This window comes from Globicephala melas, chromosome 7, assembly GCF_963455315.2.
Source record: "Globicephala melas chromosome 7, mGloMel1.2, whole genome shotgun sequence".
Taxonomy (NCBI): domain Eukaryota; kingdom Metazoa; phylum Chordata; class Mammalia; order Artiodactyla; family Delphinidae; genus Globicephala; species Globicephala melas.
Window position 1 is genome coordinate 93,142,863 of NC_083320.1, and position 17,744 is coordinate 93,160,606.

Sequence of the window (17,744 nt, forward strand, 5' to 3'; positions counted from 1 at the left end):
GACCCCCGGCGTGGCCAAGAGGGGGTGTGTCAGGAGCATCAAGGGAAGACCCGGAGAGAGGAAAGGCTACCACACGGACATGGCCATAGGGGCCCCTCTCCAGCAAAGGGTTCCCAGGTCCTCAGAAAGAACCTCCAGACAGATGTCCATGGGGATGCCCCTTTACAAGCAAAATGCCTCAGAGCCTCAGACTCTCAGTGCAGTCTATCCCGGCGGTTCTGAAGCTCTAGCATTTCTGATCCTTGACTACAACCATAGCTAACATTTGCTGAAGAGATGGCAGGATGTCAGCCACTTTTTGTGTCCTCTGCCATGTGATTTCGGCCTCACAACGATTCCGGGACATGGAGGTCTCAGGGCCTGAGCCTGGGGTCAGATGGCTGGTAGGTGGCAGAGCTGAGACTCAAACCCAGGCTTCTCTGAGCCAGAGGTATGAATTTCTCACACTTCAACACTGCTGTCCTACCCTTCCGGCCAGAGAACCCTGAGGCTTATTTGTCACATCATTCATCCTCAGCTTTAGCAGTAGACATTTACGCTGGTGCATACAGCATCGCTGGCTTCCCATGAAAAGGAGGTTGATGGAAATGCTGATCTTGCTTTTTCACAGGTGACCATTTACCACTGGGACCTGCCGCAGGCACTCCAGGACATCGGAGGCTGGGAGAATGAGACGGTTGTACAGCGGTTTAAGGAGTATGCAGATGTGCTCTTCCAGAGGCTGGGGGACAAGGTGAAGTTCTGGATCACACTGAACGAGCCCTTTGTCATTGCTAACCAGGGCTATGGCTATGGGACAGCAGCTCCAGGTAAAGGTCCCAGACCCCCCCTTGTCAGCTCTTTGGAGTGTGGCATTCTCAGCACCACAAAGACATGAAATCCAGGTGGCCCTGGAGGAGGAGGCTACGAAAGCCCGAAGGCAGTGCTTCATAATCCCTGCCTTCTGCTCAGGGCTGCCTGGCAGGCAGCAGAGCTTCCCCCTTCTGACACCACTTTTGCTGAACATGAACTTCACGTCTCAATACATCCAAATGGCTTCATTGCTCTCTCTCTACCTCTGATCTGCCTCAGATAGGAAGCTGCCTGAGATCAAGGGTGTGGACTAATCAATATAGGAAAGGACAATACATCAGACTGTACAGATCCACAGTGGTTTTTGCAACTCCAAAAATGCAAAAGTTTCCAATATATGATTTGGCTGACCTGGGCTTAACCTGACTTGAACCAATGTGAGGTGACATCCCACTTAGAGTGAACATTCAGAAGTTCTGCACGAGCAGTGCTCGTTTCGGCAGCACATATGCTAAAATTGGAAAAGTTCAGCAGCAGACGTATTAATGTCCTTAATCGTGGAGAGCTGTCCTGGGCCCTGCTGGGGTCATATGTAACTATGTTATATGCAACTTATTACTTTTCCAAGACACAGAAACCTTTTAATCCCAAAATACATCAAACCCTGGGTTTTTTGTTTTTTTTTAATTGAAGTATATAGTTGATTTACAGTGCTGTGTTCCTAAGAGTTTTTAATAAGGAATTGTGGACCTCTCCTTGTCCCTTGAGAACCCTCCAATTTTCCTTTTCTTGAGTTCTGAGCCTTAGAGAGTAAATTCGTGTTCATTTATGTGATTCCTTGGGATTACATGTAAAAGCTGGAAAGAGCCACGGGGAGATCTGCTTTGACCCATTACCAGATGTATCTCCCATTGGTCCTTGGTTGACACTTTGGTTTATCATTCCTTCAACATATGAGAGGCAGCCTCTCTCATAACATTTGCTCTCAAGGAATCTCTGTGTCAGATGCTTCCATCAGCTATACTCTCCAACTCTTACTTTCACTGTGGGTCCCCGCAGAGTGCCAGGATGTCACCTCCTGAGGCACACACTCTTCTGGGTACTTTGCCTGTTACATATGAGCCACTCTTTGGGCGAGGGGTACAGAAACCAACACCTGTCAATCAAGTGCCTTCTCTTTGCCAGACACAGTACTTCTGGGTGCTTTGCACACACACTGTTTCATTTCCTTCTCATAAGAACTCTCTATTGCTCATTTTGCAGAGGAAGGAACTGAAAGACTGAATTACTCAACCCAAAGTTACCTGGCCAGCTTTAAAAAGTGGAGACAGGATTTGAATTCCATTCTTCCTCAAGCCAAAATCTTCAGCCTTTCTCCCAAACACGAAGAGGCCATCTATAGGCAGAAAGTGATATTCTTGGCCACATTTATTCTTCACTGACATCTCTGTGTATATTTCCAGGAATCTCCTCCAGGCCTGGCACTGGTCCCTACATTGCTGGCCACAACCTAATAAAGGCTCACGCTGAGGCCTGGCATCTGTACAACGATGTGTACCGCGCCCGTCAAGGTGGCATGATTTCCATCACCATCAGCAGCGACTGGGCTGAGCCTAGAGACCCCTCCAACCAGGAAGACGTGGAGGCCGCCAGGAGATACGTTCAGGTCTGTTCTTCCTCTGGGCATTGTTCTTACTCTTGCTCTTTTCCCCTCCTGTCACGATCTAATGGAAACAGAATTAGACTGCGAAACAAAGATTTAGGAACTAGGCCCTGCGTTGCTATTACCTTATTCTGTGCCCTTGGGAAAATCATCTAAACTTTTTGTACTGTAGTCTTCTCATCTTTGAAATGGAGGTGACCTAACTACCTCATAGGTTTGCTGTGATGAAAGTTCTTTGGGGTTGTTTTCTTTCAAGTCTTAAAAAAATAATTTATACACATAGCTCTTACTGGATGCAACACTGGCTTGAAGATAAATAACAAAGAAATTCTGCCTTTTCAATCTGGTTTGACTATAGGAGCTAATAGAACTGGGCTGCAATGTCACATTTCGCCTCTAGGTGTCACCATCTGATTTTACTTACTCTGCCTAAGAATTACCTTAAGTTGGGGGCTTTAGGTTATGTGAAACTCATTAGCGCCCCGAATTTTCCATGAGCTTCACATAAGGATATGCATCTTTTGGTCATGGAATTTTGCTCCTGGGAAGTGGAAGCACAAGTAAGCAGGTCCCAACAACACGGCCCACCCTTATTTCAGCCTGGGCCCCTGCAAGACGAGAGAGAGAACGGTGCTCTTCATGCCATAGCTTTTCCCTGGCTCCTGCTACTGTCTCTGAAGAGGTCTGAAGGCACCCTCTCCCATGTTTCAGCATCAGGAAAAAAAAGCAAGCTTCTCTCTCTCTCCAGATTGCTCCCCACTTTTAAAGGCTCTGAGGAGGAGTCCGGAAACTGTGGCATTTCTGAAAGGACACCAATGGCCTTGGTTTGCCAAATTCTTCACAAACGAACTTGACAAAGGTGGTCAAATTAAAAAGTGCAAACAAGAACTTAATGTCCCATTTGCTAGCCAGCTAGGGGGAAGGCCTTGGAACAAAATTAATTCATTACCTCATTTCAGACTCACAGAACTGGTGAGTTAGAGCAATAATTTGTTTTCTGAAATCAAAACAAACCTCAGGAAATGTTAGGCTGTAGTCTCATTATCACAGCTCGTCCATGAACTGTGATCCTGCAGCTCAGGACTATGATATGTATGTCCCCTAATAAAATCAGCTTCCACAGAAACAATTTCTCACCTCAGAGTGAACTGAAGCTTCTTTTACCAGAGTGAGTATGTTCCAAGCCTCATCTCTGACTGGGAATGGAAGGCTGTCCTCAACCCACATTTCAGGGAGTAGCCAGCAGGTGAGGGGAGGATGTCGAGACAGAAGAAGCCTCTCAGGACCCACAGCGTCATAGCACTTGGTTGCCACATACACCCCCTAAGGGTAAGGATGGCCTGGACCTCATTCAAGAAAACAGACTGAAAAGTTCCTCACTTTGCGAGTCCAAAACCCATGAAGAATCATCCTTTGCCTGGGCAACCAGCCTTGCACCTGGTTCCTCCCAGAGGTTCTGGTGGGTCCTTAGGCGTGAGGACGGGGAAGGACCTGCTCTGTGGTAAGAGAGGAAATCAGGGCCTGGAGGCTTGGGGTCTCTCCCCCTCTTCTGCAGGACCCTCCTAAGGGCAGCCAGCCGCATTTGTCAAGTCCAGGGCCAAATCGGTTCACATCCCTCAAGCTACAGTGGGTGAGAACATTGCCCTTCCCACAGTGAGCTCCCAGCGGGGTGACAAGACCTGTGGGCATTTGAGCTGCAATATGGGAACAGCCGCAGAAGAGAGGCACGCTTCATACTGGGTTGGGGAGAAGGGGCCCTGGGGTCAGCGACGCCTGAGCCGGGAGCTCCGGTCTCCTGTGGGCCCGCCTGTTAATGCCGGTACTGACTGTTCCCCCTTAACCCCACCCGCAGTTCATGGGAGGCTGGTTCGCACATCCGATTTTCAAGAATGGGGATTACCCCGAGGTGATGAAGACACGGGTCCGTGACAGGAGCTTGGCGGCAGGCCTCAACAAGTCTCGGTAGGTCCTGGCGCTGCCACGCACTCAGCCATGAGAGCTGGGAGGATGTCTGCTCTGTGGTGCCCAACTGAGGCTCCTGGGTGTACGGCACAGTGACGAGAGCATGGCTGTTGGGGTCAGAGAGGCGTGTCTTAGGCGTGTCTGAGCTTCCTTGCTTGCCGGGAAGATTACACGCGAATGTGTATGTGAATTGCTTAGCCCAGGACCTGGCATGGCTGTGACAGGCAGTTAAGACAAAAGGCAGTTGCCCTTATTATTATTCTTCAGAATAGCCAGGAAATCCGTCCCCAGGGCACCTACTTCTTAGCGACCCACCATCTCACTCCGAGGACAAATTCCCCAGCTCATCTTATCCTATTTCATCACCTTAGGAGTGAATGTGGGTAGCAATGGGTGACTCTTAGCCGAGTGCTTTTTGTCCTTTGGCCAGTGGGTGGCAATGGTTTGCACCGAGGCAGTCCTACTTCCGTTAAGGAAGTAACAGCAACGTCAGCAACAGCTAACATTGATCCATCTTCTGTGGGCACTTTCACTCCTATTTAAAGATGAGTAAGCTGAAGCACAGAGATTATGGCAAGACTGCCCAGCTGTTCAGTGATGGAGCTGGGATTTGAAAGCAGGCTGACTGCAGGGCCCGTGCTCGGTTTAAGAGTCGTCCGGCTGGGGATTTAGAGGTGTGGCGTGGGGAAGGGGACGCAGTGCCCTGGCCTTCTGGGAACATACCCACAAGCTCTAAGGTAGCTCATGTGACCATAAGAAGGGGAGGCTAGGGTAAAACTTCAAAAGGCAAGCATTCCTAACACAGCCTTTGAGTCTTATACCTGTGAGGATGAAATAATCCATCCTGGCCCTTAAAACGCACGTGTGTGCTGGCCTGGTTAGGGTTAAGTCCTGCTGAGCCAAAAGGTCTGATCTGTCAACCCTGGTCTCCAACAAGCAAGTGAGTGCTCCAGTCCATTAACACAACCTTGCTGAGCACCTACTGTGTACCCAGGCCAGGGCCAGGCCCGGCAAGGTCCACACAAAGAGGGGGTTCCAAATATGGTTCCTCAAGTGCTGACACACTGGCTGGGAAGACAGTGACCTTCATCACTCCAAGGAATTCTATTCCCCAATTTCTTCATGCAAGGAAAACTCAGAGGAGATCAGGGCAGGCTGGGTAGACCCAGGAGACTTCACGGACAAGACAGGACATCAGCTGAGCCTGGGCCTTGAGAAGGAACAGCATTTGCGAGAGCAGAGGCCCTTCCATCCAATGGGGAGGCGTGTGAGCACCAGCCTAGAGGTCGGAATGAGTGGGACACCTGCAGCTGGAATTCGGGAGACTTGGCCCAGTAGCGGTGGGAGGGCCAAGGCCACATGGTGCCGGGCCTGGAGGCCGAGCACAGGGGCTCAGCCTTGACGCCACGGGACCTGAGGAACCCCTGCTGGCTCCTGAGCGGGGAAATAAAGGCGTGGGCACGGGGGCTTAGTTTTGCCCCAGTATTTCAGAAACCCCAGGGAGGGAAGGTTCTTCCCCAGGTTAATGGTAGCAGAAAGGTCAAGGTGAGGTGTCAGGCACCTAAGCAGGGCATTCTCTAGGCAACCCTAAACCTGCAGCATGTAGTCAGGATTTGGCTGAGATGAACCTCTAAGTGTTGCACACAAGTGCATGTTGATTGAATTGTATAGAAAAGTCTCACTAAGAATACATGGAAAGAATGTCTACATGTGTATAACTGAGTCACTTTGCAGTACGGCAGAAATTGGCACTACACTGTACATCAACTATACTTCAATTAAAAAAAAAAAGAATACAAGGAAAATGTTCCACCAGATGTTTAAAAAGAAAGTGCAGGGCTTCCCTGGTGGTGCAGTTGTTAAGAATCCGCCTGCCAATGCAGGGGACACGGGTTCGAGCCCTGGTCCGGAAAGATCCCACATGCCGCGGAGCAACTAGGCCCGTGTGCCACAACTACTGAGCCCGCGAACCACAACTACTGAAGCCTGTGCGCCCAGAGCCCGTGCTCCGCAACAAGAGAAGCCACCGCAATGAGAAGCCCGCACACCGCAACCAGAGAAAGCCCGCTTGCATTAACGAAGACCCAACACAGTCAAAAATAAGTTAACTAATTTTTTAAAAAGTGCAGTGAAATCATGTGAGCAGAAAAGTCCAAATCTCAAAAGTTCAGTCAATTCAATTTGTAAAAGTATTTCCCCTACTAATGAGGATGACTTTGGAGAAAAATAGCACGCCTAAACAAACCACAGTAAAAACTTGCAACAGGAAGAGAGAGAGGGAGGCGAGGTCTGTGGTCTGGTAGAAGGAGGCTCAGGTGCCTTCAGCAGCAGCTGGGAGGGCCTCTCCTTGCTCCCGGCCAGAGGCCCATAGTCACCTCCAGGTACCTGAGTTTAGAGCCCTCCACCAACACCCCACAGCACGTTCTCTTCCCAAACCCCACGTCCTTAATGGCCCTTTCCTTCCAGGCTCCCTGAGTTCACAGAGAGTGAGAAGAGGAGGATCAACGGCACCTATGACTTTTTTGGGTTCAATCACTACACCACTGTCCTGGCCTACGATCTCAACTATGCCTCTTGGATCTCTTCCTTCGATGCAGACAGGTAAGGAAGGGTGCCTGGAACAATTTTTGGAAAAGACAGCAAAGTGCTCCTCTTCTCTCACTTAGAGGCCTGTACAGCCTCTGAAACTGCCTCCTCATGCTGTGTATCCTGGGGTTTTTGCAAGATGAGCCCCATCTCCTGAGATACCTAAAAGAACCTCTATCAGTCAGATAGTAATTCAGGCTAGGGTTTCCAAGATGCTTTCCATTTAAAAAGCAGACAGGCTTAAGAGTTTTTAAAAACACGAAAAAAAGGTTTTTTTTTCTTTCGGTTTTCTTTTTTCATCAGATTTGTTTCACTTACCAGATGTTATTTCAGTCAAAATAACAAGCTTCTTTTTTCCTTTTGAGGGTAAAGGTTAAACTATTATTTCTGTATTACAAATAATATATGTTCACAGTAGAAACACTGGAAAGCAAGAACAGGAAATTCTTGTGTCATTTCAGAAGTATGTGTGTGTGTGTATGGGTGTACTACCTCTCTATATATTTATATTATATACAGTTTATATAGTATATAGTTATACAGAAATGTTTATTACAAAAAATCAGGATTATTATGTGTGCACACTGTTTTGTCCCTCTTCTGACAAAGCATCTTTCCCCATCAGTAGCTGTGACTCTGTCCGGGTTCTTTCTTTGGAAACAAGCGCTGACATCCCCACTGCATCCTGCAACCACCAGAGTCAGGCTTGCTGAGCAGGGCTGAGAGGCCTCCCTGCTGGTCCCCGTTCACGCACCCACTCGACTCTTGCTGCCTCATGGGTCCTGGGACTGTCTCCCCAGGCACCTGTGCTCAAGCTTATGAAACGCCCCACATGCAGTTCAGGTGAACAATAAATCCAGCTCCTGATAAAACGCAACGGTTTTTTTTCCTGAAGGATTTGGACGTTAAGAAATATCTAAATGGCTGTTCCTCCTAATGAAATGCATGAGCTTCTGTGCACCCCCGCAGAGCTCCCTCTGGCACAACCTGATGCCCTCTCCTTGCCCATCGCTGGAGAGAGAGGAAGGGTCTTGGGCACTTGAGGCAGGTCCCAGCATATCTACCCCATCATCACATGAATGGAGGCCCTAATACTGGTGCCTGTGGCTGTGCCTGTGGCCTGCGGGTGGCGTCGACCAGACGTAGGTGACTCAAGGGCGCCTCTTCTCTGAAGACAGCACTCGCATCCCATGGGAGATTACGGTAAGGGAAGCTCAGAGCCCTTTCACATCTAGTGTGAGGTGTGGCCTGTTAACAGAGCCGTGGAGGGTTAGATCCATGAGTAAGACCATTCCTCTGTACAGGTAGAAAGCAGAACAGAGAGCTTAGGTGGCCTGTCCAAAGTTACACCAGCACTGACTGATGCCACTACAACTAGTGAAAAGAGAATCCGAGGCCTTTTGACCCTTCTAGGTGTAGCTACGACTCTCGAGTCTAGGCAAAAATCTAGGTTTTCTTCCAGTGTAAATCCTGTTTTGTGCAGAGGGCCTCTTGGGATTTACAAATCGAGACCTAAACCTTAGCGTTTTAACTCGTAGGGGAGTTGCCTCCGTCACAGATCGCTCTTGGCCAGACTCTGGCTCCTTCTGGCTGAAGATGACACCTTTCGGCTTCAGGAGGATCCTGAACTGGTTAAAGGAGGAGTACAACAACCCCCCGATCTACGTAACAGAAAATGGAGTGTCCCAGCGGGAAGAATCAGACCTCAACGACACTGCTAGGATCTACTACCTCCGCAGTTACATCAACGAGGCGCTCAAAGGTATGCCAGGCCCCCGCCCTTCCTCCAAGTGCACCTTTCACTGCTGGAAACATATGCTAACGTCTGCAGTCAGGGCAGTACTACATCCACAAGCCCGAGATGAGAAAGATGAGGTTTCTAGCTCGTTTTGGGTGTAAGCCTTTGGGGCTGCACACTAAGAGTCTTCCTTCCTAGATATAAGCTCAGCAAGCAAACCCTGTTGCCTGATACAGCTAAGACCCGAGTTCTTGGCCTGTCATTTGCTCTGCTTGATCCTCTGGTGTCAATGCCCCTGAACAGCAGTGCCCTCCTGAGGACAGTCTGGGTGGGGGCCACATGGAATGGGCTGGAGGGGTTGTCTGTATGATCTTTTGTTCCCCAAGCAAAAGTTTGAGGCCCTTAGCTCAGCAGAACAACGTGGGATGGGACTATGACACAGAAACGGTAAGTAATGCTGAGTAAAAGAAAATGAGCAATGCAGCAGCAAAAAGAAACGATTAGAAAATCTTATTCCAGACAAAATATTTTTCTATAGGGAAGAGCATTAACACTCTAAGGCTCTGTCCAAGACCAATAACCCATGATGTGAAGACAAGGGGGATTACACATGACCCAGGAGGATTAATTTAGTCTCTACCCATGTTCCTGACTCCCATTCAGGGCTGAGCCTTTCTAGAAAATGCAGGAGCACCCATGGAGGACCAGCTAACGATTCCTGCATGCAAAGGGTGGGCAGCTCTCTTAAAGAGCTGAAAAAAGCTCACCTTGACCTGCATGCAGGGACCGTAGGAAAGCTGTGGGCAGGCACGGCCTCAGTAGGCCTGGTGGAAAGGTGTCTTGGGAAGACCAGGGAAGCTCAAGCTGGGGCCTGTCTTTGGGCAGCTGTGCAGGATAAGGTGGACCTTCGAGGATACACGGTTTGGACTCTGATGGACAACTTTGAGTGGGCCACAGGCTTCGCAGAGAAGTTCGGTGTGCATTTCGTGAACTATACTGACACTTCTCTGCCAAGGATCCCCAAAGCGTCGGCCAAGTTCTACGCCTCCATAGTCCGGTGCAACGGCTTCCCTGACCCCGCTGCAGGGCCACACCCTTGTCTGCAGCAAGGTGAGACGTGGCTCTGGGAGGGACAAAAGCCAGAGGGTGAGGGGCGAGGGGGCCTGTTTCTATTTTCTTCTAGTTTACTACCCTCCTCTCTGCCTCTCCATCCCCTTCATTCATTCAACCAACATTTCTGTTCTTTGAATGCTCCAGACATTCTTAGGATGGAACAAAGGAATTAGGGTTAAAGTTACATTGAGAAACTAGGCCCTGGTCTGGGAACAGCAGGTCTAGATTCTTGTCCCAGCCCTACCACTAACTTGCTGTGCAGCCTTAGGCAAGAAACTAGGCGAACGCTGGGCCGATGCAAGGATCAAACACCGTGCCTGGCACAATGTAAGGTGGCCAATGTTTGCTGAGTGACTGAAAAAGTATAAAGTACTATACAAATTAAGAGACAATTATCCAGTATAGATTATATTCTAATCACTCAGAGGGATGCTTCAAAACTAAAATGACGTGACTTCCTTCAGAGGCTCATAACTCAGTGTGAAGGATTCGTATCGTCACCTCCGCAACATGCTCACCCTGTAGCTTCTCTACCGCAAGGATCTGGCTCGGGCTTAATCTAGGTTAACATACATCTGATAACTCCGTCTGTACCAATGCACACACTGCCTCTGTTGTCCTCTCCTAGATGCTGAGCCCACCGCCAGCCCCATGAGAGAAGAGGACGTTCAGTTCCTGGGGCTCAGGCTGGGTACAACAGAGGCCCAGACAGCACTGTATGTACTCTTTGCTCTAATGCTTCTTGGAGTCTCTGGTGTGGCATTTCTGTCCTACAAGTACTGTAAGCACTCCAAGCAAAAGCAAACACAACCAGGTGAACAGGAATTGAGCCATAGTTCTTCACTCTGACCTCAAGTTACCACCTCCTCCAGTTCTGCAAAATAGGCCTAGTTTCTTTGAAGCCTTTGCCACCTCCAGGACCACTGAGGATCTTATAATTTACCCATAACAGAGTTTGTAAAAGTCTCTGCACTATTAGATACTAATTAAACTTGAAGGATTTCAAGTCTCTGATTAAAATGGAAATATCTCCACCTTGCTCCAGTATCAGGAATTCACGTGCGCATTAGATGACCCTGCGAGTGGCTCTTGTGGAAATAAGTAGATACTGAATGCGTCTACTGGTTCTGTGAGCCACTGAACTGGGCTGTTTTAATTTTCAGAGATTTTAAAGGCAAAAACATTAGTAAGAACCATATCAATCCTTTTCATAAAAATTCAACTGCAATGTCACCTCCTGCCCTCTCTTCAGGCTCTCTCCCAGACGCTTACCTTGTGTTCCTCAGAAACTAAAAAAGGTGCTATTAACTGTGTCCTGTCTATCTTCTATGGGTGCTTCTCCTTGAGAAGGCAGGTTCCACAGAAGTTATGACTGTCCGCTTGTATAGCTTCACCACAGTAATCCTCTGCTGTTAGCTTTTGGAGGCCAGAGGGCCACGTCTCAGTGTCCCTGGCAGGCACATTTTGGAGACAGGGCAGAGGAAACACACCCGCTGCATTTGTGTGCTCATTCACAAAACATATGCTGAGTAGCAGCGAGTCTTTATCAATGCCCCTTGGAGGTGCTAATCAGACAGTCACAGTATGGAACACTCAAACTTGTTTAGTCTATATATTCTTCCTAGATATCTGGGAGAAAGTTTTTTTTTAAAATAGAGCAGTTTTCAATTGGTTTTAAAAGGCCAATCACACTCGAAATTTTGCTTCTTATAAGTGTTCCTTACCTGAATTGTATCTATAGAAAATTCCTATCAAAATGTTCCACTGCCGTGGGCCCCAACCTGACAGTCAGAATTGCAGGGCACAAGCATTTTTCTCCTACCAATAGACAGAAAAAGTTTATCAGATGGGGTGAAGATGGTTCTAAAAGTGATATCAGAGACATTCGTATAAGCTTTCAATTATACCTAAAGTCAATATAACTTTTTTTTTGGTGGGGGGGCCAGGACATGAAAAAGAATAATATAAAGTTTCACATGAAACAAACTTGAGAAAAGATCCAGGATAAATCTGGGGGGAAAAAGAATATAAAATATATTATAAAACTAGTTATAAAAAGTAGTTTTGAAACAGAGAGAATAGAAAGATCAACAAAGGAAAAGAGAGCCGAGACAAACCAGCCATGCGTGGGAACAGGGTGCATGACAGAGGCGGCCTGCCAAATCAGGGGCGGGGGGCAGGTGGATGATGGACCACTCCATACATGGAGGTGGCTCACAGGTTAGCTCTTGAGGATGTTAGCCACAGGCAGGGAAAGGGAGCCACATCCCTTACTCGGATACAAGATGTAAATGTAAAAAAATGAAACCACGAGAATGCTAGAATAGATGGGTAAATTTTTTTTAAATTACTTTCTGAAATGGGAAAAGTATTTTATAATCAAGACTTAAGACCCAGAGGCCATAAAGAAAAACGCTGATACAGGACCACATAAAAATTCTGGCAAGAAATTACCATCAACATACTCATCAAAAGATGAACATGGAGAAGATATGTATAGCATATGCTAGACAAAGGGCTAACTTTCTTAATATACGTGAAATTGTTATAAATCAGTAAGAAAAAGATGATAAACACAAAATGAAAACACAGGCAGTTCTCAGAAAATAAATCAAAATAACCAATAATATTAAAAGATGCTCACCTTCATTCAAAATCAACACAATGCATATAAAATGCATACAGTTTTTCATTTATCATGTTGACAAAGATGCAAAAGTATAATACAGTGCTGCCAAGGATGTGGGGAAATCAACAACATCCTCCTGTTAGCTGCTGTAAATTCACAGAGCCTTTACAGGAGGCAATTCCCCAGCATTTTTTATAATCCAAACTGCAAACACCCTTTGACTCAGTGACGTTCAAGTATACTTCCACAGCTAAGAAGACACCTTCCCAAAGATGTTCACTGTAGCAATGTTTGTAATAGAAAAACAAACACAAGCACAAAAACTGTAATAACCAATGAACGCAACCAGAGAATGGGTAAGTTTATCAAGTGAAATGCTTTGCAGCCATTAATGAGAATGAGGTAGCTATGTGTTGATGGGGAAAGATCTTCAAGACTGTGTACGTAAAAAAGCAAGATGCAGAGTAGTATATATATAATATGATCCCATTTATTTAAAAAATAAAGATTACATATTTGCTTATGTATGCATAAAATTTTTCTGAAAACTACAAAAGAAACTGTTAATAGAGGTTACTTCTGGGGACTAGAACTGGGGATAGGATACAAAGAGGAAGATGTCATTTTATAGCCTTCCATACGGTTTTGAATTTACCATGCACACTTTTTAAAATATAAAATTGATGAAGGATCCTCTTACTCAAAGACTGAATCATTCTTTTATGTACGTTTCTCTAAGAATCTCTATTTGATTTTTTTCAAGGCAAACTTGGTTTTTTATTCACATATTGCTATGTTTTTAAAGACGACAAACCTTTACTGAAATGGGATGCTTGCTGGAGATGTTTCTTTTTCAAGCTTACTTTTTAAATTATGGAAGTAATTTCATTACAGAAAATTGAGAAACATATAAGGATGCAAAAAAGAACTAAAATTATATATAATCACTCTTACCACCATTAACGTTTGGTGCGTTTTCTTTACATTATGTTAATACATAGTACTACCTCTATATAAAATGTGTTTATAAAGCTGAGATCATACTGTACCTACAGCTCTGTATCCTGCTTTTTTCCCGGAATGCATAACAGGTACTCAATAAATACGTTAAACTGAATTGTTCAATTAGTATTGTGCCATTTCTCCTCAGCAAAAGTTAATTCTGCAGAAGGCATTTAGCTGGTTTCTAATTCTGAAGTAAAATAAATAAAACTTAACATGTTTATACCTAACTTTTGCCTGCATTTATGGTCATTCCTTCAAAAAACGTATTAGATCAAAGAGCATGAAATATTTAAGGTTTCTGACAATGTTTTTCAGAAAGATTATCCCAGTTTTCATTCCTACTAACAACGTACCTGGTCTCAGTTTCCTTGCCAACACTATTACCATTTTTTAAAGTCACTGTTACTTCACTGGTGAAAAACGAAGTTTGCTCTGGGAAAATTTCTTCCTCCCATTACAAAATAAAGTCAGAGTCCTTCTATCCCAATCTAAACACAAAAGATTAGAAGAGGAACAGTCAAACTTACTCCCTCTTTCAAGCATTCTTAGTGTCTCCACCACCATAAACATATAGTAGCACATTAGTCAGATTAAGAACCTAAAATTCTTAAGAATAACCAAATGAGCAAGAGGCAGATCTTAATTCCCTACTTCTTGTCCTACAATACAGGTACTTCAATTCTTTGAAGAGTGATTATCATTATTGAGAGCAAAACTTCAGTATAAAGGTGACAGAGAACTAGTTGTAGACCAGCAGTTGTTTTGTCCGATGAGAACAAAGACCATAACATTATGCAAACAAAGCGATGCCTCCCTGAATTAGGAGAGACAGTAACATAGCATCGGTGGTGTCAGAAAATTTCTTCCTGCAGTGATGTTTAAGATAAGGTGGTCACCTCCTTTCCTGGGATAGTTCCAGGGCAGTACAGTGGGGCAGGGGGGTATCAGAGACACATGACCTCCACACAGCCCTGTGCAACAAAAAGATGCTAGGATAACAAAACTTAAAGGAAAGATAAGATCATTCTGATTTTTGGAAAAGATTTTTTTATTCAGTGTTTAAGATTAAAAACTACAAGATTTTGCTTGCAGCTGATGAGCAAGAAGAGAAAAGTTAAACCCAAATTATCATCTGATTGGCTAGTTAAAACGCTCTGACTCAAAATCAAATTATTCAGTTACTTTGTGTGGGCTGAGGAGTTCTGGAGCAAAACAGCCCTAAACAAAACATATCATCTGAGAGCACAGGGCTAATGGGCATATGAAATACTAAACAAGAAAGCTGATAAAGGGAGGCTGTCGCAGACCTTTTGTTATTTTAGGCTTCTAGCAGTTGGTTACCATATACAAGGACCTAGCAGCCAGTTATTTTATCTCTTGACTTGTCTGAGGTTAAACAACTTTAACCCACTAAGCAGGAATAAAGAGACATTTTGTAGATGAGTTGGAAAACATAAAGCAGTCCCACTTCTCCAGCAGAATTTTAGTTGAATTAAATCGTAAGAGAAACAATGATTACTGCACATATTGTACTTGTCACACTACATCTGTTGAGTAGAATTTCCATTCCAAGTGTTGTTTTCATCTTCACCATCATCTTGAGTCCTCAATCTGTATATCTTGCCCTCCTTTTTAAAGTCTTCCCCCCGTTTCTCCAGCACTCTTTTTCTGACTGGTTCCCTGAAATAACAAAAGAGGGAGGAAAGAAGAAGATGATATAAAATGAAAACAGCAGTAACACAAAGCCATTTCTTTTAAACTGCCATTAGTATAGTTTAAGAAAAGTCCACAGAGATCATTATATCTACTAATGCAGTACTAGACTTTATACATTTTTGGTGGTGTAACTTCATCTGTTCTCTAAGCCAAACTAGTCACATCATGTTGTCCATGTATTTCTTGGTGACTCACTAAGTTTTAGAAGACTGGGACCACTTGCCAACTAAATCTTTCCTTTATTATTTATGCAAGCTGATGTATCTACTAAAATATTTATTTATAACTTACACAACCCCTAGAGGCTATCCCAAACTCCAATCATAGCTTAATATACAGAAATGGTCAGTTAGCAATTTTCAATCCTGTCAGAATCTTTTAAGAGTGATTTATTTCTGCATGGACAATTTAGAACAAACAGTTCTTCATCTGAAAATGGAAAGGAAACAGGTGAAATTTACACTAATACATTCTCCAACACTGGAGGGGAAGAGAGAGAGAAAAACAAAAACCAGTGGTGGAACACGAAGCTTCACCTGCTCGGATATACATTCATCCCATCCTTTGCCCCAACCCAAGACCTTTTCCCTTACCTGAAATAAATTTTTGAAACCCACACAGCAAGCTCTTCTATATGACAGTAATTCAGGATGAAATGTTTCCATTCATTGCTCAGTAAGAGCTCTGAAATTCAGACCTAACAAGACCTAGTTTGAATGCTGTTCTAAAACTAGATAGAGAACAATTTCTCTGTCCCCACTTGAGTAATGTACTTGTCTTCCTGCTTAATAGTTAAGAAAGAAATAAAGGCTGCATCAGCCCAGTCACAATGTTAATACAAATTGTCATCTAGAGAGTCAACAGCACACAAGATGAGGGATCTCCTTACAGCAGACAAAGGCAAGGATTTTCATTACTTACCACATATGATTGGTGTGAGGATTTGCTATTAATGGCCCAATAAAGTATTGAACAATACTAGGTATATATTGTAATAAACTGTGCTATTAATTATTAGAAGGGGGTATAATCTCGAATTCTAAGAAAATAATTCCTGTAAACCTCTTTCAAATATGTAGAATTTTAACAGAGGTATGAGCTAAGATCATTAGTGTTGTCTATCAGTATTACCATTCAAACCTTGGCCATCTCCAACAAAAGTAAGGCCTCTTGGTTAAGGAACTAGTCCAAAATAACTCTCTGAAGAGTTACTTCATTTTCAAGTGAACATCCAGTTTGGTCCTTCTCTGAATGACCCAGAGGAGGCAGTTAAATTATCTACAGCACAATGATCCCTCTAAAGTAATCATACAAGATGACTGTAAGAAATTAATGAAGTATCTTGTCAGACAAAACATGGGTAACAAGAAAAGATATTACTGTTTAGACCTGAAAAAAATATGCCTTTTGTTATGGGATAAAGAGAATTCAATAAATGAAATAATAAAATCAGTAGCAGTGAAAGTTGCTTTCCATGGAATAGGTTTTAGAAAGATGGCTGAGAAAACTCAGGTATTGAGCTTCCCAGAACATGTTGGGTTTTCCCCCTTATACAGAGAAAAGGCAAAGTATCCATAACAAAATTTTTCATTTTGAATAAGGCATTGGGCATTACTAACATATTTTGCAAATGGGGAAAATACAAACAAATACCTTTTTTCTGAGTTGCCAGACGATGCAAGGTTTGAGGATTCCAATGACGCTGCTCTCACCGAGGTCTGTGCAGGAGGAGGATTACTGAATAAGAAGTTGCTAATCAATCTCCAGATGGCAAGGAATGGGTAAAGTACTGTCCCCAAGAATGTCCAAAAGTCGCCACTGGAAGAATGTACCATGGATGTAGTTGGTCTTCCTGCCTAAAAATTAAGAAAGAACCTAGATAAAGACAACATCGGCCCAACCACATCACACTCAAGGTTCCAGATAAACTTTTTTACCTGGAAAAGTCCTGTGGATTTTAGTTTACTGCAAGAAGGTAAAATTGCCATCTTTTGCTGTTTTTCAAGTGTGTAAACTTCTAGGAACTCCTGGAGCTCTTTTTCTTTAAAGGAGTAATTACAACACAGAAACTGGAAAGTAGTTTCTCAGTGAAATGAACCAATTATTTTGAAGAGAACTAAACTTTTGTAATGAAATTAACAAGTTTGATTTTAAAAGTCTTTCTTAATGATTTTTAAAAAGGGAAAGGTTTCAGATCTCAATGAATACAACTAATCCTGATTACTGGAGGACTGTTTTAGGTGTGGGGCTAAAGCTCAGATCTGGGTAAGCTACAGTAGTCCCCCTGCTTACCTGCAGGGGATACTTTCCAAGACCCCCAGTGGATGCCTGAAACCATGGATAGTACCAAACACTAAAGATACTATGTTTTTCCCTATACATACATACCTGTGATAAAGTTTAATTTATAAATTAGGCACAATAAGGGACTAGCAAAATTGCCAGCATCATCAGTCTTGAGCTTTGGAGCCATTATTAAATAAAATTAGGGTTCCTTGAACACAAGCACTGCAATATTTCGACAGTCTATCCAATAACCA

At 44.2% G+C, this 17,744-nt stretch overlaps 2 protein-coding genes across 3 annotated transcripts in view; one reads left to right on the plus strand and one right to left on the minus strand.

Moving 5' to 3' along the window:
• LCT (lactase) overlaps positions 1–13,659 on the plus strand; it is a 54,125-nt gene extending 40,466 nt beyond the window's left edge. Inside the window, exons 11-17 of the mRNA XM_030883056.2 lie at positions 611–809; positions 2,256–2,458; positions 4,308–4,417; positions 6,884–7,018; positions 8,542–8,765; positions 9,627–9,851; positions 10,483–13,659. Coding sequence (XP_030738916.2) covers positions 611–809; positions 2,256–2,458; positions 4,308–4,417; positions 6,884–7,018; positions 8,542–8,765; positions 9,627–9,851; positions 10,483–10,703 — 1,317 coding nt within the window. The 3' untranslated portion in view covers positions 10,704–13,659. The remainder of the gene's footprint in view (positions 1–610; positions 810–2,255; positions 2,459–4,307; positions 4,418–6,883; positions 7,019–8,541; positions 8,766–9,626; positions 9,852–10,482) is intronic.
• The window catches only part of UBXN4 (UBX domain protein 4), a 34,393-nt gene continuing 29,106 nt past the window's right edge, over positions 12,458–17,744 (minus strand). Inside the window, exons 12-13 of one of the 2 annotated variants that reach the window (XM_060302489.2) lie at positions 16,858–17,060; positions 12,458–15,168 (exon numbers count right to left, since the gene is read on the minus strand). In XM_060302489.2, the coding sequence (XP_060158472.1) occupies positions 15,030–15,168; positions 16,858–17,060 (342 nt within the window). In that variant the 3' untranslated portion in view covers positions 12,458–15,029. The remainder of the gene's footprint in view (positions 15,169–16,857; positions 17,061–17,744) is intronic. The other variant, XM_030883058.3, reaches the window with a different exon arrangement.